This window comes from Platichthys flesus, chromosome 22 (assembly GCF_949316205.1).
Source record: "Platichthys flesus chromosome 22, fPlaFle2.1, whole genome shotgun sequence".
Classification (NCBI taxonomy): domain Eukaryota; kingdom Metazoa; phylum Chordata; class Actinopteri; order Pleuronectiformes; family Pleuronectidae; genus Platichthys; species Platichthys flesus.
The window spans coordinates 13,368,872-13,395,009 of record NC_084966.1 but is presented as its reverse complement, the minus strand read 5'-3'; the positions used below and the strand labels follow the sequence as shown (position 1 = coordinate 13,395,009).

Below are 26,138 nucleotides of genomic sequence, written 5' to 3'. Positions count from 1 at the left end.
TCCTGTTAGTGATGTAGCAACATAATTTCTGTCTTCTGTTCAACTGTTATGTCACCAAAGTCATAAAGGACTGCCCTCTAACCTTGATCTACCAGCTACTTCCTCTTCAGCAACAACCTCATCTCTGGAACAAACCGAAGGGGGGAAAAACCAACCTGTCCTAACTGGGCCTTTAAAGTAGAGTACATTACTTCCTTGTGAACCGTTCTATTTCATAATGCTCTGCAATTTTTAGCAACTGCTCCCTGGTACATTTTCCTAGCACCTCCACACTTGGAAACTGCACAAATTCCTCCATGGTAGCCATCTTTTCAAAAGAACCAACACATATATATATATATATATCATCACCTATATCATCTATATCTATCATCACCTTTGGAATACCTTTCCCCTGACTATCTGCCTAACCAATGCTAACTACCTTCTATAGACCCTAGTCTTCATGCATTTCATGACAGGTGTTTTAAACACAAAACCAATGACCAGGTAAAGCCCCAGCTTTGCTGTTACTCACCAGACGGACATGGACGTGTACCCAAGACAAAGTCAAATCATGTTTATGCACAAAAATAACAAACAAAAATAACAAACCAACAGACCCCCCGAGAGAGATACTGTTGCCTATTCCTACCAGGAAAGGTAACTCCAAAGGTAAATCCCTCTAATTAGTGCCTGATAAGTAATGCAATTAGTTACCGATGTAAGCTCAAAGTACTACATTCACACTCTAAAGTTATCACACACCCTGGGCAACCAGTACACTATTCCAGGGGAAACTTAACCTACTAGAGGCCTATTACTTTCTCAGGACAGAAAAGAGTGAGAAACAAACCTGGATCTGGATTTCGGACGAGCCCCCACTTGTTACACCTTGGCTTATGTGTGCAACAAGAAACACTGGATGGCACAAAGCTCTGCAGTTACAGTATTTATGCATTTATTCTACAGGAATAATACTACAAAGAACAAAATGCAAAGAAAAGAGTATACCCGGTGAATGAGAGACCAGAGCCCAGTGTGCAGGCCTCTAAAGTAGTGGCCAATCCCGGGTGTGCCACATCCCGTTAATTACCAAGGTCTGACTCCGCCTACAGGAGCCTGAAACACAACACAAGTACAGCAGACAACTCCAGGGTTGTCACAAGATGAATGACATGATGTATGAGGAAGATATAGGGAGATGGTGGGGAAGGTTGAAAGAGGGGATAAGGGGCATGAGCAAGAAACAGTAAGAACAGGGGAAAGAAAGAGAAAAAAGGTTAAAACAGAAGTTAGAGGAAGAGGAGAAGAAAGCTGGGAAGGGGGTAATTATGACAGAGGGATACATAAAGATGAAAGATTAACTAAAGGAGATAGAACAAGGAAAGTGTTAAGGTGCAATAATTAGAAGTAAGGCGAGGTATGCAATAGAGGGTGAAAAATGTACAGGGTATTTCTTAGGGCTAGAGAAGACAAGGCAGGAGAAAAATTATTTTGAGCAAGTGGAGGGAAAAATAAAAATAACAGACCTTGTAGAGATAGTGGAAAAGAGTTGAAGAACTGTAGAGAGAGTTATATAAGAAAGAAGAGGTAGATGTGGAGAGTAGCAGACAGGTGATAGACAAGATGGAAGATAGACTGAGCGATGAGGATAGGTGTGCGAAGGAGAGATAAGTAATGGAGAGCCAATGACTGGATGTGGCTTTAACTTTTAAATATCTCGTCCCATCAGTCACATTATTTCCAGGCGACATCCTCATCTTTATCTGAGATACTGCCGAGACTACCCAGCCCTGGAGTTTATCTAGTATCATACTGTCACTGATGTAAAATGGCAGATTCATTAATGATACCACCAGCTCATCATTAACTGGCTCTCTAGCATGCACCATCGTTTCTCCAATTTGAAACCCATCCATGAGCCTCTCATTCCCTTTCGGGTGACTCATGGTCATTTCATTCTTTTTTTCGTCATCGTCTACACACACAGCTCCCTCACACACCTCATCAGCTCCATCGACGTTGCTTCATCCTCGCCTTCCATCTCTACCATTACGGTTAGCTCCCTCTCATTCCCTTGTTTGTGCAGCTCTTGCTCTGCCTTTAACTCCGTGCCTCTCCCGCTATCACCTCCGTGGGTCACCGCGTTTCCACTCACCCGCTCCGTGCTTGCCTCCGCCATTGTCGCGAGGTACACTTCCAAACAGGCATCAGACACCCCCGCACAGTGCGTCACTGCCGTAGGGGGACACACACACACTAAACAAGACAATCACAACGCTAACGTCCGGTTGGATTTACACATAAGAAGAAGAAGAGGTAGAAGTAGATAGAGTAGAAGAAACAAGATGTGGTGGTAGATCTGGTGAAGGGGAGAGCCCAGTGTGCAGCCCTCTTAAATACTGGTCAGCAACAGGTGTGCCATATCACTGCTGATTATTAAGGTCTGACTCCGCCTACAGGAACCTGAAACACACACAAGCACAACACCACAGCAGCACAACTCCAGGGTTGTCACACAATATTATGATAACATTGCACCTTAATTTTTATTTTCTGCACATTTCCCCTGATTTATTTACATGTATTAATAGGTATTGTGGGTGGAATCATTCGCTTACAGACATACCACGCTGAACACGCCCATTGAGGTCGTCACAGTGAGATGGAAAGAAGCAAAACTTAAGTGTCTATTCCACTAGTATAATACGTTTCTACGTCAATGTATTGTCCGTTTTTCGTTTGTTCGAAAAGAAGAGTTTATTATTTTAAACAATCCCCTGACAGATCTTGCTGTTTGGGGAAATTTCGATTTTTTTATTTAACCTCGAAAGACGGACAGCACGGCAACAAACGAGAAGGAGCAGACAGACGTAAAAACAATCACGGACAGAGCAAGAGGAGGAGATGAAAGATGTGAAGTAAAGGACGGACAACAAGAGAACAGACAGGAAAATGCCAGTGAGAGGGCACACGGACCAAACACTTCCACCGCTGGTCAAACGAGGCACAGAGGGAAAATATGCGGAGAGGAGCAACGAGGGGAGAGAACAGGAGGTCTCATTTATAACCGTTGCGGGGGCTGAAACGTGCGCACGCCACTTCTCAAGCAGACGTTGCGTATTTCCACGCAAACTCTGACCCATGCGTACGAACGTTTTGGAGAGGGGAAAGTGGCGACACAGACGTGAGGTGGTGAACTGAAGTCAGAGTATTGATCCAATTCATCATTTACAATAAAACCAACAGCTTAGTTTTGCTCGAGCGACATGTCTGTTCCACTCGAACCTTTTAATTTAAACATGACTTGCAGCAAATTACGTTTAGATTCCATTTAATCGTGGAGTTACGGAGCCGAGTCATTCATAGGTTTTAATAATATCTTCAAACACGGCGTGTATCATCAAATCACTGCAGTGAACGTGACTGTGCCATCAGGCTCACAGAGCGCACTGGAGATCACTTACAGGAAATGAAGAAACTTTCCAAATAATATCCCAGAGGAGGTGAGGATCCACAGATGTGAGGGAATTGGTCCGAGGCTCTAAATAAATAAATACTACCGTGACAGTGGCAAGGGGTTCTGCGTGCATGCGAATGGAAGGATGAGGAAGAAGAGAGGGTTCAGCGATGTCTGATCAGCTGATACAGATTATATTGATCTGTGATCTGTGATATTTTGTTTTAACTTCAGGCTCCGTTCTCTCTCTCGTCTTCACTCACACCCGTTCTCCGCAGTCCGTGCTGTTTTCGTTCTGTTTTTTTTTTGTCTTTCGTTCGGTTATTTCCACCGCTTGCTCCCTTGTTACCAAACTGACTCCCAGCTCTGCACTTTCCTCCAGCCGTCCCCTTGAAAAGTTTCTCCTTCGATGTATGTTAGTTTCCTATGATCTGGTCTGGCTATGATTTGGCCTGAGTCATCAAAGCACACTGTCTGAAGTTATTGTTTGATCTGAATTAAACTGTACAATGTGCAAGGTTTTCTTTATGTAAAAGTTAATTTAAGACAGAAATAGAGTATCAAACATAAATATAAGCATGTAAATATCAAGTTTTGCTAAGATATCTTATTATTATTTCAGAGGAGCGTGACTCTGGATCAGTTCAAAGAGCTCCACTTGTTTGCTGAGCTTTCGACCACTTCTCAGGGTCGTCTTCAGTGAACTCAAATAGCTTTTGCCTCATCAGGTGAGCTAAGGTTGTAATGTTGGTCGTGAGATAGTATATTTTAATTATACGCTGACAAATTTACTAAGTGTTTAAATCATAAAGCTGAGAAAAACATCACCTGGAAAAACCCTCTACTCCCTGTTAGTAAATTTAACATCGTAACTTTCACTCTGTAGGTGTTGCAGTGTCTGATGACAGTTCATCAATACTTTAGTTTAATGACAGCCACTGATCAAGTTGATGCAGCTACAGAGCTCATTTCTATGACTCAAACAAGTAGCTGCAATAAAGCAGGAGAAGCTGAGCTACTGGAAAACAAAGCTTCTGACAGAACATGGAGGAGAGTTCTTCTGGTAGTGGACTTTACTCAGGTTCACATCATTTGGAGAGCAGCTCCGTCTGTTGGCTGCCTGAGGTTACTACAACACAGTATGGTTACATGATGTGAGGCCGGAATTGTCATTTTTCTAAGCAACTGTCACTTTTCTATTGAGCAAGGAAAGACACAAGGTAATACGATAAATATAACAACAAAGGCACACTCTTTAAAAAGTATGGTATTTGAAGTAATGACGATATTGCTGAACATCATGTTACATGATGCATGTGTGTAGGTAAAAGTAGGCAACCCCTTCACAGAGTTTAAAGCTATGTTTTATAATATTTGATGTTTTGATATTAACTAACTTCTTAATCTGAACATTGTAAGATGACATCTAATATTGCTCAATCTATCTAGACTCCCTGTAGTTAAGAACTGTTGACGCAGGAATTGTTCTTCTCCACATCGTAGCCTCCGGCAGCCAGTGAGTAAGTCAATAGGTCAGTCAGTCAGGGTCCAGAAGGCTTCAGTGTAAGGCCGTTACCAAACTCCCGAGGTACGAGGGAACGTCAGTGTCTTTCGCACGCTGTGGTGTGCACGTAGAGGACCAGTCGTGTGTTCTTCATAGCAGCAGATGTAGATATGTGAATTTAGATTTTCACTTTATGGCTGTGTGTCTGTGTGTATATATTTATGTGTGAGGGTGGATATGTGTGTGAGTGTCTGTGTATTCATGTCAATGTCTGTTTGTTAATCTATTTGAATTAAAATACAAGTCAGATAATGTAAGTAACATGATGAATTTATTTAACTTGGCCAACATTTCTTTTTTCTTGTCTCGACACTCTCCCCACGTGCTTGACTGAAAGATGGAATGAGTAATGTCAACTTCACTTCCTTAAATTGTGGTCAGATTGTTGTTTATTTTATAGTTATGCTGTTACAGGGGGTGACTCATTTTCACCTACGCCTCAACATCCGTTCAAAGCAACAAACTGGTGAGGTGCAGCACCTAATCAAACAGCTCTGTCCCTGGTCCTTTTTAATTACACTCTGATATTTAACTTAGTGTTCAACTGATCAAGTTGATGCAGCTACAGAGCTCATTTTCAAAACTCAGAACAGATCAGAATCTGCAATAAAACAGGAGAAGCTGAGCTACTGGAAAACAAAGCTTCTGACAGGACATGTAGGAGAGTTCAACTGGTAGTGGACGTTGTTCCAGTTCACATATCTGGAGAGCAGTTCTATCTGTTGGCTGCCTGGTGTTACTACAGTATATATACACACACACATATATGTGTATAAAGAGATAACAGTTTAATATAAACTGTTTTTAAGGGTCACTTCAACGTTTAGAAATTAAAGAGGAAACTACGATTAGTAATTGTTATGTGATGTTTTGATATTAAATAACTTTGAAATCTTGACATTGTAAGACATCTACTCGGAGAACGACTTGTTGTTGAGCAGAGGATGTGAGCTCTCATTGACTCGGTGTGTGGCTCTTAAAAGAGCCGTTGTGTTGTTGAGCTGTTGGAAAGTGAGTTTATCCGCCGAAGCCGTAGAGAGTGCGGCCCTGTCTCTTCAGAGCATACACCACGTCCATGGCGGTGACGGTCTTCCTCTTGGCGTGCTCGGTGTAGGTGACAGCATCGCGGATCACGTTCTCCAGAAAAACCTTCAACACGCCGCGGGTCTCCTCGTAGATCAGACCGGAGATACGCTTCACTCCGCCACGGCGAGCCAGGCGGCGGATGGCGGGCTTGGTAATGCCCTGGATGTTATCACGGAGAACTTTGCGGTGACGCTTTGCGCCTCCTTTACCGAGCCCCTTTCCTCCCTTTCCTCGTCCAGACATCTTTCTTCAGTAAGATGAGATCTAGTCAATGCACTGCTACGCGAAAACACAGCTAGTCATAGCCAGAATGAGGACCTATTAGAAGACAGAGGCAGCCGTCTTCCTCCTCTGTGGATTCTCATGGCCGCTGATAAATACGTCTATGGTGCGCTAGCGCCTCCACAGGTGTGGATGTAGGACGGCAGATATTAAAGTCTGACACTTTCTCAGTTTTGTGTAGCAGTAGGACTGTAGCACGTTTCCATCAAGTAGGAATAGTGCCGGTGAAAAAGGCTTGGTTAGAAATAAGAGTATCATTAGGACTGATTGTGGAAGTACTTGGTCAAAGTATGAATATTGAGCAGCCTTGAATGAAAAACAATGGTCACACAAAGACTCAGCTCACGATGTCTCACTTAGCCCTCCTGTTAGCCTCACATTTAAATAGTTTATACTTTGAGTCCTTTGGACCCCAGCTATTAAAACCCTCCATAACATTATTGGAATAAAAATTATACCTAAGTGACCAAGTATGTAACCAAGTATGGTTTGTGTGTTTGTTAACTACTTACATAGCTTTTAATCTAAAACACAACCCCCAACCAAACGTGTTAGTGCAGTGTCCAGCAGTGTAAGCACTTGATGCTTGTGTGGAACTGTTTTTGAAAGTGTTATGGACATTTATTATAAGTCCGGGCTGACAGTGTGACTATGTTCACCTTTCATTTTGCATCATTGGATACTGACCAGTTTTAAAAGCACCTCATGTATGCTTGAAAGTGTTGTTGATTACAATCTGACATTCTGCTGGATTCCGTTTTATTATATTCATCTGGTTTTGTTTGCAGATATGGACATTGAATAAAATGGTAATGGTTATGTGGGGGCATCCTTAACATTGTATTTTCATCCCCCGTAACCTGTAGCCGTCCACAACGACGGGGAGCTTGTCAACATGTTGGTTTATCCCGAATATGAGAAGAGCCGGTCTGGTCTAATTTCAACAAGTATTTACTAATATGACGCCTTGTGAGTCTTCAGTAAGCATGCACCATCTCCAGACAAAACAACGCCTTGCCTATCTGCCCTCCTGAAGCTGGGCCAGCTGCACGAACTCTGTGTGGAAGCTAAGGGAGGTATGCTTTAATATAAAAAGTTAAGTATGAGAACAAGTAAAAGTACAGCGTAATGAATGTCACAGATTCAAAGTTCTCACAGTAGGCCTTATTAGACAGCTGCAAGTTTGAACAGCGATGTGACGCACACACATTTGAACCAGCTTCCACATTAACACTAAGCAGCAAAGGTTACTAAAAGTCACCGTGTGAGGGCTACATATTTCCCACATATTCTTCCCAAACTGCCCCTACCCCCACCCCCGTCTAACAAATTGCTTTTGTTTTTAAAGTTGACTTTCAGAGCCATCTCCACAGACAAGCAAACATGCATAGTATAGATTTCAGTCTTAACAAGCTCAACAAACTTCTGGGCAGAGTGACCATCTCTCAAATTTGTCTTTGCTATCGTACCTTTGATTCATGATTTAAAAACGATGAGATCAACAACAACACTGTTATTTTGGTTATGCCATGGGCTTGGATGGGGTTGAGTGAAGGTTTTTTTTTTTTTTTTTTAAATCATTGTTAGCATTTAAAGCATTATGTGTAATAGTGTTTTTATATAAAGTAATATGTAATTAAAGTCTGTTTGAGTGGTTAAAATGACATGTTTACATTCTACAATGTACACAAACACTTTCACATACTGCACACTTGTGTACATTCTGGATAAACACAGAGTTTGTTGACACTAAGGCCTTAAATTGTAATATGAATGTGTTATTGGCTATAACAGTCTGAGAAGACTTGATCTTTAGACCAGTAGGTAACATATTGACAGGTTAACAGAGAGTTCTCACACACGGGTCAAATCGTTTTTCAGAAACGTTTGTCATGTTTAAATGATTATTTTACACAAATAATAATGATCATAATATACAAAAACATGTATCCCAGTGTTACTATGATGAGCAAAAGTTTGTATTTACTAAGTAGAGAAATTCTCAAACTAATTTACAGCTTAAACATTTTCTGGAAATTAAATGATGTAACCTGTTTACTTTTGGTGTTAAATGAGAGAAATGTGCCCCAGTATTAATTTAATCCTTGCTTGAGGTGAATATTGACAAATTCAACATGGATATGAAATGTAGCCCTACTTCTATAATGACTCTCAAGCTTCCTCAGGATGAAAAATTCACGGCTCTGATAGGAAGTCTGGCTCAACTTCACCAGGAGCCTCGGCCATCAGCGGTGTGTTTGCTGCCTGCACAATTACTTGACTTTATTACTAAGAGATCCTCAACAGGTGCTTGTTTTCACTCGGTGTCTCTGAACAAACATGTGGAGCAGCTAGGAAACGGGTTTTGGTGGAGCTGTGGTGCTTTTGAACTCATTTTAGGAGAGAAACTAGTGGGAAAAGCCGCTGAGCAGCGCTGCTCACCGCGGTGAACGGGTCGTGTTCGGGGGCTCCACCGACCAAATGCAGAGAGCATCAGAGCTCTTCATGACTTCAACATGAAGACAAATAAGTCCGCTACCTGCTTCCTCACTGTCAGCCTCCAGCACCGCTCACCCACTGAGTTTTTACTCGTTTATCAGTGAAGAGAAAACACAAGTGTCTGTGCGTTCACACTGTACACGGGAGCCACGGCTCGATTGAGTCTCCACGGTTCTCATGGTGTGTTCAAGTACCGCCTCCCGATCAGGACTCTTCATCAGTCCTGTAACTCACTCCGTTAGTTCGTCGTTGATCTAAACGCAAAGAGAAAGATGGCAGAAGCCGCTCCAGCTCCAGCACCAGCCGCCGCCAAGGTTAAAGCGGCCAAGAAGAAGGTCGTGAAACCGAAGACCGCCGGCCCCAGCGTCAGTGAGCTCATCGTGAAGGCCGTGTCCGCGTCCAAGGAACGCAGTGGCGCGTCCGTGTCCGCCCTCAAGAAGGCTCTGGCCTCTGGAGGCTACGATGTGGAGAAGAACAATTCCCGCGTCAACACCACCATCAAGAAGCTGGTTGTCAGCGGGACCCTGGTCCAGACCAAGGGAACCGGGGCCACCGGCTCGTTCAAGATGAGCAAGAAAGAGGCAGTGAAGAAGGCCGCTCCCAAAGCCAAGAAGCCCGCCGCCAAGAAACCCGCAGTGGCTAAAAAGCCCAAGTCGGCGGGAGCCATGAAGCCAGCAGCCGCTAAAAAGTCCCCGAAGAAGGTGGCTAAACCAGCAGCGGCCAAGAAGCCCACCAAGAGCCCCAAGAAAATGGCGAAGAGCCCCAAGAAAGTGGCGAAGACTCCCAAGAAGGTGGCGAAGAGCCCCAAGAAGGTGGTGAAAAAGGCGCCTGCTGCCAAGAAGTCCCCCGCGAAGAAGGTCGCCAAACCCAAAGCGAAGAAGACAGCAGCCAAGAAGAAGTGAGCTGTTCTCACTGTGAAACATGTCCATCCTGGTAAAAGGCTCTTTTAAGAGCCACACACGTCTTTCCACAAAGAGCTGTTTCCTCATCATTCATCACCACTGTCCATAAATTTGTAGAGACAGAGTTCTTAACTACAGGGAGTCTAGATAGATTGAGCAATATTAGATGTCATCTTACAATGTTCAGATTAAGAAGTTAGTAAATATAAAAACATCAAATATTATAAAACATGGCTTTAAACTCTGTGAAGGAGTAGCCTACTCCTATCTACACACATGCATCATGTAACATGATGTTAAGCAATATCGTCATTACTTCATATACCATACTTTTTAAACATTAGAAATATAATTAGGAAACAGACACTGATTATTCTGCACTTTGTGTAGATTTTTTGTTTTTTTATGAACACCAGAAGAATCTCAATCCTGTAATTCTGAATGCTGAGATGGCGAGCAGAACCCAGACCGTGGATGCAGTGTGGCCAACTGTATGATCCAGATTGAACCTGATCGTTTATCCAGAAGACATCAGACCCCAGTACTGCCCGTCAGGTAGACAGGTAGTACTGAGTTTAGAGACATAAAGACCCGGACCAGAACGGAACCAGTGAATCTTCAAGCACACACTACACTGGGAACTGAATATATACACACACATTGAAAGGACAGTTATTTTATGAGAATACATCATTTATTGTGTTTGTATTATGTTATACTGTTTTATATTGTGATTGTTTGGTTGATTTTTTCAATAAATTGGTAATTTGTTCAACTAGTTCTTTGACATAAACTAGTACTCAATGATAATATATATATATATAAATATATTATTGTTGATTCTAGATACTAGACCCACTTATCTGGGTCTAGTATTAGAAAAAAGCACTAAATATCGACATCAATTCCTATATATATATATATATATATATATATATATGTATATAATATAAATAATAACAATAACAATAATAAACACATATTTCTTATAATTACCCTGATGGTAATAGGTTATTTCATCTCTTTTATATGTAAGTCAATCTTACGTGCTGTTCTTTCATATTTAGTCAATTGTACCTGTTGCTCCTTTATAAGTAAGTCAAATAATCAAATAGCCTATGGTATCAAAGGAGCCAATTATCTATGTGACATGACAGCATCATAGGATCAAATTATCTAAGGATATGATCTTTGAATTGATTTGAACAGTGTTAGGTAATATATATATTATATATAATTATCAATAATAACAATAATAAAACAAATATTTCACAATCACTCTCACTCCTCCTTTTCTTACTATAGCAGCTCCCCTCATGTTCCCATCTCCATTGTTTGTATACACATCTCCCATCTATTCATTCTGCACTTCTCTCATTTGGATTTCAAATCACTGTGTTCCTTGTAAACATATGTCATAATTACTCATCCTATATATCTGATGTATTTTGTTTTTCAGCCCCCTGGTATTTAATGAAATTAGTGTTAGCATTATTAGTATTCTTGTTTTCAATCTTTATTCTTACTCTTACTTTTCTTATTCATCCTCATTTGCCTCTCTGTGTTCTGTCTTTTCCTTATTGGTGTTACTTTTTCCATTAATTCCATGTCTGTTTCAGATCCTGGCGACATAGACGTTGCCTAGGGATGTTCAGCGATATCGCCATTACTTTATATACCATACTTTTTAAAGAGTCTGCCTTAGTTGTTATATTTATCGTTTTACCTCGTGTCTTTCCTTGCTAAATAGAAAAGTGACAGCTGCTTAGAAAAATGACAATTCCAGCCTCACATCATGTAACCATACTGTGCTGTAGTAACCTCAGGCAGCCAACAGATGAAGCTGCTCTCCAAATGATGTGAACCTGAGTAAAGTCCACTACCAGAAGAACTCTCTTCCATGTTCTGTCCGAAGCTTTGTTTTCCAGTAGCTCAGCTTCTCCTGCTTTATTGCAGCTACTTGTTTGAGTCATAGAAATGAGCTCTGTAGCTGCATCAACTTGATCAGTGTCTGTCATTAAACTAAAGTATTGGTGAACTGTCATCAGACACTGCAACACCAACAGAGGGAAAGTCACAAAGTTACATTTACTAACAGGGAGTAGAGAGTTTTTCCAGGTGATGTTTTTCTCAGCTTTATGATTTAAACACCAAGTAAATGTTTCAGCTTATAATTAAAATATACTATCTCAAGACCAACATTACAACCTTCGCTCAACTGATGAGGCCACAGCTATTTGAGTTCACTGAAGAGGACTCTGAGAAGTCGTCGAAAGCTCAGCAAACAAGTGGAGGTCTTGGTTGAACTGATCCAGAGTCCTGCTCCTCTGGGGAAAAAGAGTAAACTTCAGTGCTCAACACGTTTATTGAGGAATCCAAACCATTCAGATGGTGACAGAGCTCCATGCACTGTCACACCAGAAGAATACCAGGAGAAAATGTATACAATAATAATAATGATGGCTGAGTTCCATTTAGCTGCTCCACTTCAATGGTCCTGGTGTTGTGAATGCTGGATAACTGTCATGTGTACTGGGGCACTTTAATACAACAGAGGACCTGGTCAATGTTTTGAATGAAAACCTGTCTCATGTGAAACACGTCTATAATCCCACATGTGACCGGACACACAGCACCTAACTTTTAAAAGCAGATTTTACAGATTAAGCAAAGGTACCAGAGTGATTGTTTATGACTACATTACTATCTTATGAGAGTTTGTAAGATGTTTAACCAATAGCTCTCTTTACTTCTCACCCTATATTTGCAGAATGACAAATGTAAAGAGCGTTCAAATTGCATTAAATCTGTTCTACCCACACTAGTTTCTATTTCATTGGGAAGATAGTATGTGTTGTTTTTGCATTCGTACCGTCCATCATGAGAGATGTATGCCATGGATCCATGAACCTTAGACGTACTGAAATTTGAAGTGTGTATCTTTTACATTTAAACTTCCATATGAGTGATGGTTTCCTCACCAGGTGACACAAACATCTGACACAGAATGAACCATACCAATGAATACATATTGAATGCTAGTGGCCTGCAGAGGGTGGTGAAAACTGCCCAACACATCACTGGTTCCTCCCTCCCAACCATTGAGGCTGTCCAGAGCAAGAGATGTCTGCGAGGGCTCGCAGCATTGTCAAGGGCAGCTCACAACCCAGCCACAGACTGTTTGCCCACCTCCCTTCTGGGAGACGCTACAGGGTCCTCCGTTCCCGGACCAGCAGGTCCAGGAACAGCTTCATCCCTGTGGCTGTCACCCTGCTAAACTCTGCACCACAGTAAAAGCAGCTGCCCCGCACCACACACAGCTCCTCCAGTGACTATACTTCCCTCCTCCACCCTGGCTTGGACTGCCACCCACCGTCCTCCAACCATTAAACATTTGCACTAGACTGCTACTTATTTTTTTTGTTTACTACTGTATAATCCCACCAATAGTGTATTAATATTCATATATATTGATTACTTCGCATTTTCCGTTTTTTTAAATTTGCACATTACTCTGCACTTGTACTGCCTTTATTGCACTTCTGGTTATATATAAGCACTTCTACTGTGCAATGAGATTCAAGTTGAATCTAATATAATCTAAAAATGACTAGTGCGTGTGCTTTAAATTGATGGGTGATATGAGGAGTTTTGTTCTTCAGAGGTGAGTGTGTGGCTCTTAAAAGAGCCTTTGTGTCGTTGGTTTCCAGCAGCTTTGCTTTACTTGGACTTGGGGGCCTTCTCGGTCTTCTTGGGCAGAAGAACAGCCTGGATGTTGGGCAGCACGCCGCCCTGAGCGATGGTCACTCCGCCCAGGAGTTTGTTGAGCTCCTCGTCGTTGCGGACGGCCAGCTGCAGGTGGCGGGGGATGATACGGCTCTTCTTGTTGTCGCGGGCGGCGTTTCCAGCCAGCTCCAGGATCTCAGCGGTGAGGTACTCCAGCACAGCCGCCAGGTAGACGGGGGCGCCGGCACCAACGCGATGTGCGTAGTTGCCTTTACGCAGCAGTCTGTGAACACGACCGACGGGGAACTGGAGCCCAGCGCGGGAAGAGCGAGTCTTTGCCTTCGCTCTGGCCTTTCCGCCGGTTTTGCCTCTGCCTGACATTATGGATGTAGATTGTTTCCTAACACACGTCAAAAGAAACTGCGGTGGAGAGCATGATCACTCCCCTATATATACGCGGATCGCGCGGGACGGTTCATGCCAGACCAACCAGAACAGAAGCCTCTAGCAGAGCAGCGGGGGATGGTCGACACTTTTGTCGAACAAGCAGACAGTACCCGAGGAGGAGCCTATCCCCGATCTGAAGCAGCGTCACCAATTCAGGGCTGGCTTCGCGGTTTAAAAGCAGAGTGTCTCTGTACAGCTTCACTCTTTCTCCCGATCGCAGAGAAAAGCAACAAAATGGCAAGAACCAAGCAGACCGCCCGTAAATCCACCGGAGGCAAAGCCCCCAGGAAGCAGCTGGCCACCAAGGCTGCGCGTAAGAGCGCCCCGGCCACCGGCGGCGTGAAGAAGCCTCACCGTTACAGGCCCGGTACCGTGGCTCTGAGAGAGATCCGTCGCTACCAGAAATCGACGGAGCTGCTGATCCGCAAGCTGCCCTTCCAGCGCCTGGTGAGAGAAATCGCTCAGGACTTCAAGACCGACCTGCGCTTCCAGAGCTCCGCTGTCATGGCTCTGCAGGAGGCCAGCGAGGCCTACCTGGTCGGCCTGTTTGAGGACACCAACCTGTGCGCCATCCACGCCAAGAGGGTTACCATCATGCCCAAGGACATCCAGCTGGCCCGCCGCATCCGCGGAGAGAGAGCTTAAACTGCTGCTGCTCCACTGACCATAACAACGGCTCTTTTAAGAGCCACTTCACTGTACTCAAGACAAAACTCCTTTGTTGCCCTGCTCGTTATAGACCGTTAATACATATAATACACTAAAGAATTGACTTCAGAGTTCAAAGTTCATATCACCATTGAAGTATAATAAATGAATTACTTTCTGTAAAGTAACTAAAGTATGTTAAAGGATATCTTTCAACAGATTTAAATATGTATCTATTCTAGTTTTACGACATTAACTGAACAGCAAAAAGAGAGTAGCATTTCATAATACTACATGAAGACAAGTTTACAGTAAAATATTTGTTACATTATTAGCTCTGCAAATAATACACGTTGGAAAGTATGCAAGCTAAGACCTGGCCTGCTATAAATCTAATCATTAATATTGCTACTTCACTTCATCTTAATCCAAACCATGGTCAGAGCTGCAATGAAATAAAGTATTTATTTGAAATGAGATGACCTAGCCTTTTCTGAGAAACCGATCTACTCGGTACAAACATTTATTAAACAGCACAAGTTATTTAAAATGTTGTCCCTGGTAAAACACTCCAACTGTTTGGAAAGACAAACGTCCCCCAGGGATTGGAGCTCATATACACAGCCGTGAACACAATTGTTAAGATTAAGATTCATTTATTTACTAGTCCCAAACACATGCACAGACATACAAAGGCACACTCATACAGGTAGGGAAATTTAATCTCTGCTTTTGACAGAGCACTGAGCGAACATGTGTGGCGCTCGGGGAGCAGATGTTGGGGGAGTAAGGTGCCTTTGTTAAGGGGCACTAGACAGGGTAGGCAGACTCTTGGATTTTTGGACAGATCAATCCAGGTTCGTCTTTTTGTTGTCTCTCCTTGGAGTCGAGCCAGAGACCTTCTCTGCCCATAATCCAAGTTTCTGCCACTAGACCACCGCCTCTCCCCGTTGTAACAGTTGCAGTACAGTCATTCATCAACAGGACATTTATACCCCACTGATATAGACTCGGAGGGAAAAGATGAAGTACTACTGAATGCTGTAAAGACATGTCACTAGTATCAGGCTGCTATCCTCTCACTGCAATTACATTTGCATTGATGCATCTTACAAACAGAAACATTGATTTCCAAGGAAATCATATCATTGTCCTTTCCCCACTCATTTCTCTCCTAAAAAAGTTCAAAAGCACCACAGCTCCACCAAAACCTGTTTCCCAGCTGCTTCAAATGTTTGTTCAGAAAAACTGGGTGAAAAAAAGCACCTACTGATGATCCCTTCGTAATAAAATCAAGTAATTGTGCAGGCAGCAAACACTCTGCTGTAGGCCGAGGCTCCTGGTGAAGTTGAGCCAGACTTCCTATCAGAGTCAATATTCACTTCAAGCAAGGATTAAATTAATATTGTGGCACATTTCTCTCATTTAACGCAAAAAGTCAACAGGTTGTATCATTTAGTTTGTAGAATATGTTTTTTGCTTTACTGGAATATGCTTTGTCTCTGCTGTCTGACGTGGTAAATACCAACTTTGGCTTTTCACATTAACACTAGGAGAGATGTTTGTGTATATTATTTTCGTCATTATTTGTATAAAATAATCATTAAAACATGAAAAATGTTTTTGAAAAACTATTTGTCTGGTGAGTGTTAGATCTCAGTCAACCTGTCCATGTGTTACCAAAAAAATATTCATATTAAAAATGAAGGCTTTAGTGTCAACAAACACACTGTTTCCAGAATGTACACATTTGTGAAGTATTTGAAAGTGTTTTTGTAGATTGCTGTGGGTAAATAGTAGCATGTCAAAATATTATTTTAACCATTCAAAAATACCTTATTAATGTAGTACTTCATGAAAAACTTGAAATTTACCATTAAATTGCATTTTTTTCTGTCATAATTTATTTAAAATTATACTTATTACAATTTGAGGATAACAGGAGGGCTACGGGAGAAAAAATATTTGTTTGACCACTGTTTTACACTCAATATTCACAGAGTAGTAAGCACACAAGGTATATTTGTCAAGATTGATAATACTGTAAACTACTTTGGAGAATGAATTCCTCTGACCTTCAGGTCACAGCCATGTCTCGGCATCCACACATGACTGTGTTGTTCCTCAATGTCCTCTGACTTTGAGGAACAATGACTTCATACGCTTCTTTAACTATTCCAATTATAACCACCAGGGGGGAAAAAACACCTCATGAACAACACAGATCACTGCTTTGACAAAGGACAACACGCCCTGCAGTGGAAAACTGCAATTGGATTTAAAAACAATTATTTTCAAATGTAGAGATTATGCAGGATATCTCTCTTCAATTGTATTAACAATGTTATATTATCAGTTAAAAGTGGCTGTTTAAATATTGATGGACATCTCGGTAGAGTCAGGACAGTTTGTCTCTATAGAGAAAGTGTGTGGCTCTTAAAAGAGCCGTTGGTTTGAGGTCTCCGCAGAGTGGTTTACTTGGAACTGGTGTATTTGGTCACGGCCTTGGTGCCCTCAGACACGGCGTGTTTAGCCAGCTCCCCGGGCAGCAGCAGGCGGACGGCGGTCTGAATCTCCCTGGAGGTGATGGTGGAGCGCTTGTTGTAATGAGCCAGACGAGAGGCCTCACCGGCGATGCGCTCGAAGATGTCGCTCACGAAGGAGTTCATGATGCCCATGGCCTTGGAGGAGATCCCAGTGTCGGGGTGGACCTGCTTCAGCACCTTGTACACGTAGATGGCGTAGCTCTCCTTCCTGGACTTTCTCCTCTTCTTTCCGCCCTTACCGGGGGCCTTCGCCACCGCTTTCTTGGAGCCCTTCTTGGGCGCGGGCTTCGCTACGTCAGGCATTGTCACGAGATTTTTTCGTTCAAATGAATACAGACGTTGCTGGCCAGGCTGTATTTGAACATATCACATGTAAATCAGTGTGTGCCGTTCCCTCTCTGTCATTGGCTGAATGTGGAGTGCCAGTGTAACAGCACGGGGGAGTGTCTCCATGTTCATGAGGCCATTATTCTGCTGCCGACAGAGGTTGAACTGTTCAGCTCAACTGGAGCATTTGGGGTGTTGAGAAATTTAAGATGTCCCTGAAACTTATTAGGATTTATGTTAGTATCACATAAGTATCATTAAAAACAATCTAAACCAAAGCAACCTGATAAATGCACAGCTCTAAATGATAGAATATGTGGGAAATATGTAGCCCTGACACGGTGACTTTTGGTGACTTTTGGTCTAATGGTCACAGTGAAACACACAGTCAGTTCAACTTCAGGTTCATCGACCTGTCCATTTAGGAAGCCCAAGTGATTGTGAATGAATTTCACCGGTTTTGGTGCAAATGAAAGTGACAATAAGTGCAATAAAGAGGCAAAGGCAAGACCACAACAGAAAGGGAACAGTTTTATTTGTGCTGGCCATTGACATTGGCTCTCTCCTCATCCTTCCCGACTGAATCTTCTGAAGTTTCGTGCTCTGCTAGTGTCCGTGTCTCTACCTGTAGCATGAGGCGGTGCCTGAAGTCCTTTCAGGTAGCAGAGATAATCTAGCTCCTCCAGGATAGAACATCCAAACGTGCAGGAGCAAGAAGGTTTGTTGTGTGCCGTAGAAGAGCATCAACCCATCAGCAGAACCGGTATCGTCTCCTTTGTGCGTGGAACATATACAGGTGTAGCTGGCCACTGGGGAACCGCCCTGCCAAAGAAAAGAAGGGAAAAAGATGATTGTGATAAATTTGGCACGTGTTTATTATAATCGTCCTTATTTGTAATTTATTAAATTAGACAAATTCTATAGAAACGTGGTCCTGCCTGCTGCCTCTGAATAGTATAGTCCAATTAGCTTCAACGTCACGACCTGTTTAATAGAGTACAGGGAGATTTCAGCCGGTTAAAAGTCGCCAACATCACTCTGATAGACTTTCATAATAACACGTTGTCTTTCAAAGTGCAGGCACTGCAATCCCAGACAGCACACACTCACAGAGGCCCTGGGGGCCCCACTTACTCGCTCAGAACAACACAGTGATACGTGAGGAGCGTTACCATGAACAATCTGGTAAGGGACTTTGTTGAAGAACAGTGGACACAACATCTGATTACACAACCAATCAAGTGGTGTGTTTTGTTTGAGTGTATTGCAATCGTGTCTCCATTAGCCAGTGAGTAAGTCAATAGGTCAGTCAGTCAGGGTCCAGAAGGCTTCAGTGTAAGGCCCTTACCAAACTCCCGAGGTACGAGGGAACGTCAATGTCTAACGGACGCTGTGGTGTGCACGTAGAGGACCACTCGTGTGTTCTTCATAGCAGCAAATGAAGATATGTGAATTTAGATATGCACTTAATGGCTGTGTGTCTGTGTGTATATATTTATGTGTGCGTTCGGATATGTGTGTGAGTGTCTGTGTATTCATGTTAATGTCTGTTTGTTAACCTATTTGAATTAAAATACAAGTCAGATAATGTAAGTAACATGATGAATTTATTTAACTTGGCCAACATTTCTTTTTTCTTGTCTCGCCACTCTCCCCACGTGCTTGACTGAAAGATAGAATGAGTAATGTCCACTTCACTTCCTTAAATTGTGGTCAGATTGTTGTTTATTTTATAGTGATGCTGTTACAGGGGGTGACTTATTTTCACCTACGCCTCAACATCCGTTCAAAGCAACAAACTGGTGAGGTGCAGCACCTAATCAAACAGCTCTGTCCCTGGTCCTTTTTAATTACACTCTGATATTTAACTTAGTTTTCAACTGATCAAGTTGATGCAGCTACAGAGCTCATTTTCAAAACTCAGAACAGATCAGAATCTGCAATAAAACCGGAGAAGCTGAGCTACTGGAAAACAAAGCTTCTGACAGGACATGTAGGAGAGTTCAACTGGTAGTGGACGTTGTTCCAGTTCACATATCTGGAGAGCAGTTCTATCTGTTGGCTGCCTGGTGTTACTACAGTATATATACACACATATACATGTGTATAAAGAGATAACAGTTTAATATTAACTGTTTTTAAGGGTCACTTCTACGTTTAGAAATTAAAAGAGGAATCTACGATTAGTAATTGTTATGTGATGTTTTGATATTAAATAACTTTGAAATCTTGACATTGTAAGACATCTACTCGGAGAACGACTTGTTGTTATGCAGAGGATGTGAGCTCTCATTGACTCGGTGTGTGGCTCTTAAAAGAGCCGTTGTGTTGTTGAGCTGTTGGAAAGTGAGTTTATCCGCCGAAGCCGTAGAGAGTGCGGCCCTGTCTCTTCAGAGCATACACCACGTCCATGGCGGTGACGGTCTTCCTCTTGGCGTGCTCGGTGTAGGTGACAGCATCGCGGATCACGTTCTCCAGGAAAACCTTCAACACGCCGCGGGTCTCCTCGTAGATCAGACCGGAGATACGCTTCACTCCGCCACGGCGAGCCAGGCGGCGGATGGCGGGCTTGGTAATGCCCTGGATGTTATCACGGAGAACTTTGCGGTGACGCTTTGCGCCTCCTTTACCGAGCCCCTTTCCTCCCTTTCCTCGTCCAGACATCTTTCTTCAGTAAGATGAGATCTAGTCAATGCACTGCTACGCGGAAACACAGCTACTCATAGCCAGAATGAGGACCTATTAGAAGACAGAGGCAGCCGTCTTCCTCCTCTGTGGATTCTCATGGCCGCTGATAAATACGTCTATGGTGCGCTAGCGCCTCCACAGGTGTGGATGTAGGACGGCAGATATTAAAGTCTGACACTTTCTCAGTTTTGTGTAGCAGTAGGACTGTAGCACGTTTCCATCCAGTAGGAATAGTGCCGGTGAAAAAGGCTTGGTTAGAAATAAGAGTATCATTGGGACTGATTGTGGAAGTACTTAGTCAAAGTATGAATATTGAGCAGCCTTGAATGAAAAACAATGGTCACACAAAGACTCAGCTCACAATGTCTCACTTAGCCCTCCTGTTAGTCTCACATTGAAATAGTTTATCCTTTGAGTCCTTTGGACCCCAGCTATTAAAACCCTCCATAACATTATTGGAATAAAAATTGTAACCTAAGTGACCAAGTATGTAACCAAGTATGGTTTGTGTGTTTGTTAACTACTTAAATAGCTTTTAATCTAAAACACAACCCCCAACCAAACGTGTTAGTGCAGTGTCCAGCAGTGTAAGCACTTGATGCTTGTGTGGAACTGTTTTTGAAAGTGTTATGGACATTTATTATAAGTCCGGGCTGACAGTGTGACTATGTTCACCTTTCATTTTGCATCATTGGATACTGACCAGTTTTAAAAGCACCTCATGTATGCTTGAAAGTGTTGTTGATTACAATCTGACATTCTGCTGGATTCTGTTTTACTATATTCATCTGGTTTTGTTTGCAGATATGGACATTGAATAAAATGGTCATGGTTTTGTGGGGGCATCCTTAACATTGTATTTTCATCCCCCGTAACCTGTAGCCGTCCACAACGACGGGGAGCTTGTCAACATGTTGGTTTATCCCGAATATGAGAAGAGCCGGCCTGGTCTAATTTCAACAAGTATTTACTAATATGACGCCTTGTGAGTCTTCAGTAAGCATGCACCATCTCCAGACAAAACAACGCCTTGCCTATCTGCCCTCCTGAAGCTGGGCCAGCTGCATGAACTCTGTGTGGAAGCTAAGGGAGGTATGCTTTAATATAAAAAGTTAAGTATGAGAACAAGTAAAAGTACAGCGTAATGAATGTCACAGATTCAAAGTTCTCACAGTAGGCCTTATTAGACAGCTGCAAGTTTGAACAGCGATGTGACGCACACACATTTGAACCAGCTTCCACATTAACACTAAGCAGCAAAGGTTACTAAAAGTCACCGTGTGAGGGCTACATATTTCCCACATATTCTTCCCAAACTGCCCCTACCCCCACCCCCGTCTAACAAACTGCTTTTGTTTAAAGTTGACTTTCAGAGCCATCTCCACAGACACGCACACATGCATAGTAAAGATTTCAGTCTTAACAAGCTCAACAAACTTCTGGGCAGAGTGACCATCTCTCAAATTTGTCTTTGCTATCGTACCTTTGATTCATGATTTAAAAACGATGAGATCAACAACAACACTGTTATTTTGGTTATGCCATGGGCTTGGATGGGGTTGAGTGAAGGTTTTTTTTTTTTTTTTTTTAATCATTGTTAGCATTTAAAGCATTATGTGTAATAGTGTTTTTATATAAAGTAATATGTAATTAAAGTCTGTTTGAATGGTTAAAATGACATGTTTACATTCTACAATGTACACAAACACTTTCACATACTGCACACGTGTGTACATTCTGGATAAACACAGAGTTTGTTGACACTAAGGCCTTAAATTGTAATATGAATGTGTTATTGGCTATAAAAGTCTGAGAAGACTTGATCTTTAGACCAGTAGGTAACATATTGACAGGTTAACAGAGAGTTCTCACACACGGGTCAAATCGTTTTTCACAAACGTTTGTCATGTTTAAATGATTATTTTACACAAATAATAATGATCATAATATACAAAAACATGTATCCCAGTGTTACTATGATGAGCAAAAGTTTGTATTTACTAAGTAGAGAAATTCTCAAACTAATTTACAGCTTAAACATTTTCTGGAAATTAAATGATGTAACCTGTTTACTTTTGGTGTTAAATGAGAGAAATGTGCCCCAATATTAATTTAATCCTTGCTTGAGGTGAATATTGACAAATTCAACATGGATATGAAATGTAGCCCTACTTCTATAATGACTCTCAAGCTTCCTCAGGATGAAAAATTCACGGCTCTGATAGGAAGTCTGGCTCAACTTCACCAGGAGCCTCGGCCATCAGCGGTGTGTTTGCTGCCTGCACAATTACTTGACTTTATTACTAAGAGATCCTCAACAGGTGCTTGTTTTCACTCGGTGTCTCTGAACAAACATGTGGAGCAGCTAGGAAACGGGTTTTGGTGGAGCTGTGGTGCTTTTGAACTCATTTTAGGAGAGAAACTAGTGGGAAAAGTCGCTGAGCAGCGCTGCTCACCGCGGTGAACGGGTCGTGTTCGGAGGCTCCACCGGCCAAATGCAGAGAGCATCAGAGCTCTTCATGACTTCAACATGAAGACAAATAAGTCCGCTACCTGCTTCCTCACTGTCAGCCTCCAGCACCGCTCACCCACTGAGTTTTTATTCGTTTATCAGTGAAGAGAAAACACAAGTGTCTGTGCGTTCACACTGTACACGGGAGCCACGGCTCGATTGAGTCTCCACGGTTCTCATGATGTGTTCAAGTACCGCCTCCCGATCAGGACTCTTCATCAGTCCTGTAACTCACTCCGTTAGTTCGTCGTTGATCTAAACGCAAAGAGAAAGATGGCAGAAGCCGCTCCAGCTCCAGCACCAGCCGCCGCCAAGGTTAAAGCGGCCAAGAAGAAGGTCGTGAAACCGAAGACCGCCGGCCCCAGCGTCAGTGAGCTCATCGTGAAGGCCGTGTCCGCGTCCAAGGAGCGCAGTGGCGCGTCCGTGTCCGCCCTCAAGAAGGCTCTGGCTGCCGGAGGCTACGATGTGGAGAAGAACAATTCCCGCGTCAACACCACCATCAAGAAGCTGGTTGTCAGCGGGACCCTGGTCCAGACCAAGGGAACCGGGGCCACCGGCTCGTTCAAGATGAGCAAGAAAGAGGCAGTGAAGAAGGCCGCTCCCAAAGCCAAGAAGCCCGCCGCCAAGAAACCCGCAGTGGCTAAAAAGCCCAAGTCGGCGGGAGCCATGAAGCCAGCAGCCGCTAAAAAGTCCCCGAAGAAGGTGGCTAAACCAGCAGCGGCCAAGAAGCCCACCAAGAGCCCCAAGAAAATGGCGAAGAGCCCCAAGAAAGTGGCGAAGACTCCCAAGAAGGTGACGAAGAGCCCCAAGAAGGTGGTGAAAAAGGCGCCTGCTGCCAAGAAGTCCCCCGCGAAGAAGGTCGCCAAACCCAAAGCGAAGAAGACAGCAGCCAAGAAGAAGTGATCTGTCCTCACTGTGAAACATGTCCATCCTGGTAAAAGGCTCTTTTAAGAGCCACACACGTCTTTCCACAAAGAGCTGTTTCCTCATCATTCATCACCACTGTCCATAAATATGTAGAGACAGAGTTCTTAACTACAGGGAGTCTAGATAGATTGAGCAATATTAGATGTCATCTTACAATGTTCAGATTAAGAAGTTAGTAAATATCAAAACATCAAATATTATAAAACATGGCTTTAAACTCTGTGAAGGAGTAGCCTACTCCTACCTACACACATGCATCGTGTAACATGATGTTCATCAATATCGTCATTACTTCATATACCATACTTTTTAAACATTAGAAATATAATTAGGAAACAGACACTGATTATTCTGCACTTTGTGTAGATTTTTTGTTTTTTTATGAACACCAGAAGAATCTCAATCCTGTAATTCTGAATGCTGAGATGGCGAGCAGAACCCAGACCGTGGATGCAGTGTGGCCAACTGTATGATCCAGATTGAACCTGATCGTTTATCCAGAAGACATCAGACCCCAGTACTGCCCGTCAGGTAGACAGGTAGTACTGAGTTTAGAGACATAAAGACCCGGACCAGAACGGAACCAGTGAATCTTCAAGCACACACTACACTGGGAACTGAATATATACACACACATTGAAAGGACAGTTATTTTATGAGAATACATCATTTATTGTGTTTGAATTATGTTATACTGTTTTATATTGTGATTGTTTGGTTGATTTTTCAATAAATTGGTAATTTGTTCAACTAGTTCTTTGACATAAACTAGTACTCAACGATAATATATATATATATTATTGTTGATACTAGATACTAGACCCACTTATCTGGGTCTAGTATTAGAAAAAAGCACTAAATATCGACATAAATTCCTATATATATATATATATATATATATATATATATATATATATATATATATATATATATATATATAATATAAATAATAACAATAACAATAATAAACACATATTTCTTATAATTACCCTGATGGTAATAGGTTATTTCATCTCTTTTATATGTAAGTCAATCTTACGTGCTGTTCTTTCATATTTAGTCAATTGTACCTGTTGCTCCTTTATAAGTAAGTCAAATAATCAAATAGCCTATGGTATCAAAGGAGCCAATTATCTATGTGACATGACAGCATCATAGGATCAAATTATCTAAGGATATGATCTTTGAATTGATTTGAACAGTGTTAGGTAATATATATATTATATAAAATTATCAATAATAACAATAATAAAACAAATATTTCACAATCACTCTCACTCCTCCTTTTCTTAATATAGCAGCTCCCCTCATGTTCCCATCGCCATTGTTTGTATACTCATCTCCCATCTATTCATTCTGCACTTCTCTCATTTGGATTTCAAATCACTGTGTTCCTTGTAAACATATGTCATAATTACTCATCCTATATATCTGATGTATTCTGTTTTTCAGCCCCCTGGTATTTAATGAAATTAGTGTTAGCATTATTAGTATTCTTGTTTTCAATCTTTATTCTTACTCTTACTTTTCTTATTTATCCTCCTTTGCCTCTCTGTGTCCTGTCTTTTCCTTATGGGTGTTACTTTTTCCATTAATTCCATGTGTACTTCAGATCCTGGCGACATAGACGTTGCCTAGGGATGTTCAGCGATATCGTCATTACTTCATATACCATACTTTTTAAAGAGTCTGCCTTAGTTGTTATATTTATCGTATTACCTCGTGTCTTTCCTTGCTAAATATAAAAGTGACAGCTGCTTAGAAAAATGACAATTCCGGCCTCACATCATGTAAACATACTGTGCTGTAGTAACCTCAGGCAGCCAACAGATGAAGCTGCTCTCCAAATGATGTGAACCTGAGTAAAGTCCACTACCAGAAGAACTCTCTTCCATGTTCTGTCAGAAGCTTTGTTTTCCAGTAGCTCAGCTTCTCCTGCTTTATTGCAGCTACTTGTTTGAGTCATAGAAATGAGCTCTGTAGCTGCATCAACTTGATCAGTGTCTGTCATTAAACTAAAGTATTGATGAACTGTCATCAGACACTGCAACACCAACAGAGGGAAAGTTACGAGGTTAAATTTATTAACAGGGAGTAGAGGATTTTTCCAGGTGATGTTTTTCTCAGCCTTATGATTTAAACACCAAGTAAATGTTTCAGCTTATAATTAAAATATACTATCTCAAGACCCACATTACAACCTTCGCTCACCTGATGAGGCCACAGCTATTTGAGTTCACTGAAGAAGACTCTGAGAAGTCGTTGAAAGCTCAGCAAACAAGTGGAGGTCTTGGTTGAACTGATCCAGAGTCCTGCTCCTCTGGGGAAAAAGAGTAAACTTCAGTGCTCAACACATTTATTGAGGAATCCAAACCATTCAGATGGTGACAGAGCTCCATGCACTGTCACACCAGAAGAATCACAGGAGAAAATGTATACAATAAATATAATGATGGCTGAGTTCCATTTAGCTGCTCCACTTTAATGGTCCTGAAGTTGTGAATGCTGGATAACTGTCACGTTTACTGGGGCACTTTAATAC

General features: G+C 42.1%; 5 protein-coding genes across 6 annotated transcripts; 1 reads left to right on the top strand and 4 right to left on the bottom strand.

Moving 5' to 3' along the window:
• Positions 1-5,999: 5,999 nt before the first annotated feature.
• On the bottom strand, positions 6,000-8,268 carry LOC133933562 (histone H4-like). Of its 2 annotated transcripts, none has more exons than XM_062380698.1 (2): positions 8,260-8,268; positions 6,000-6,335 (listed from the first exon to the last, which is right to left on the bottom strand). In XM_062380698.1, exons 1-2 carry the CDS (start codon positions 8,266-8,268, stop codon positions 6,024-6,026), a joined length of 321 nt encoding a protein of 106 aa, XP_062236682.1. In that variant the 3' UTR covers positions 6,000-6,023. The 2 variants fall into 2 exon arrangements, with proteins under 2 accessions (XP_062236682.1, XP_062236681.1); XM_062380697.1 differs by lacking the exon at positions 8,260-8,268 and adding an exon at positions 7,161-7,172.
• A 5,227-nt stretch (positions 8,269-13,495) lies between these two features.
• LOC133933520 (histone H2A-like) lies at positions 13,496-13,882 on the bottom strand. The gene has a single exon (XM_062380651.1). The coding sequence runs from the start codon at positions 13,880-13,882 to the stop codon at positions 13,496-13,498; it is 387 nt and encodes a 128-aa protein (XP_062236635.1).
• A 300-nt stretch (positions 13,883-14,182) lies between these two features.
• Positions 14,183-14,593, top strand: LOC133933492 (histone H3). The gene has a single exon (XM_062380623.1). It carries the CDS (start codon positions 14,183-14,185, stop codon positions 14,591-14,593), a length of 411 nt encoding a protein of 136 aa, XP_062236607.1.
• A 2,205-nt stretch (positions 14,594-16,798) lies between these two features.
• On the bottom strand, positions 16,799-17,445 carry LOC133933546 (histone H2B-like). Its single transcript, XM_062380680.1, has one exon. The coding sequence runs from the start codon at positions 17,443-17,445 to the stop codon at positions 17,071-17,073; it is 375 nt and encodes a 124-aa protein (XP_062236664.1). The 3' UTR covers positions 16,799-17,070.
• Positions 17,446-19,797: 2,352 nt separating this feature from the next.
• LOC133933561 (histone H4) lies at positions 19,798-20,158 on the bottom strand. The gene has a single exon (XM_062380695.1). It carries the CDS (start codon positions 20,131-20,133, stop codon positions 19,822-19,824), a length of 312 nt encoding a protein of 103 aa, XP_062236679.1. The 5' UTR covers positions 20,134-20,158; the 3' UTR covers positions 19,798-19,821.
• Between the last annotated feature and the right edge of the window lie 5,980 nt (positions 20,159-26,138).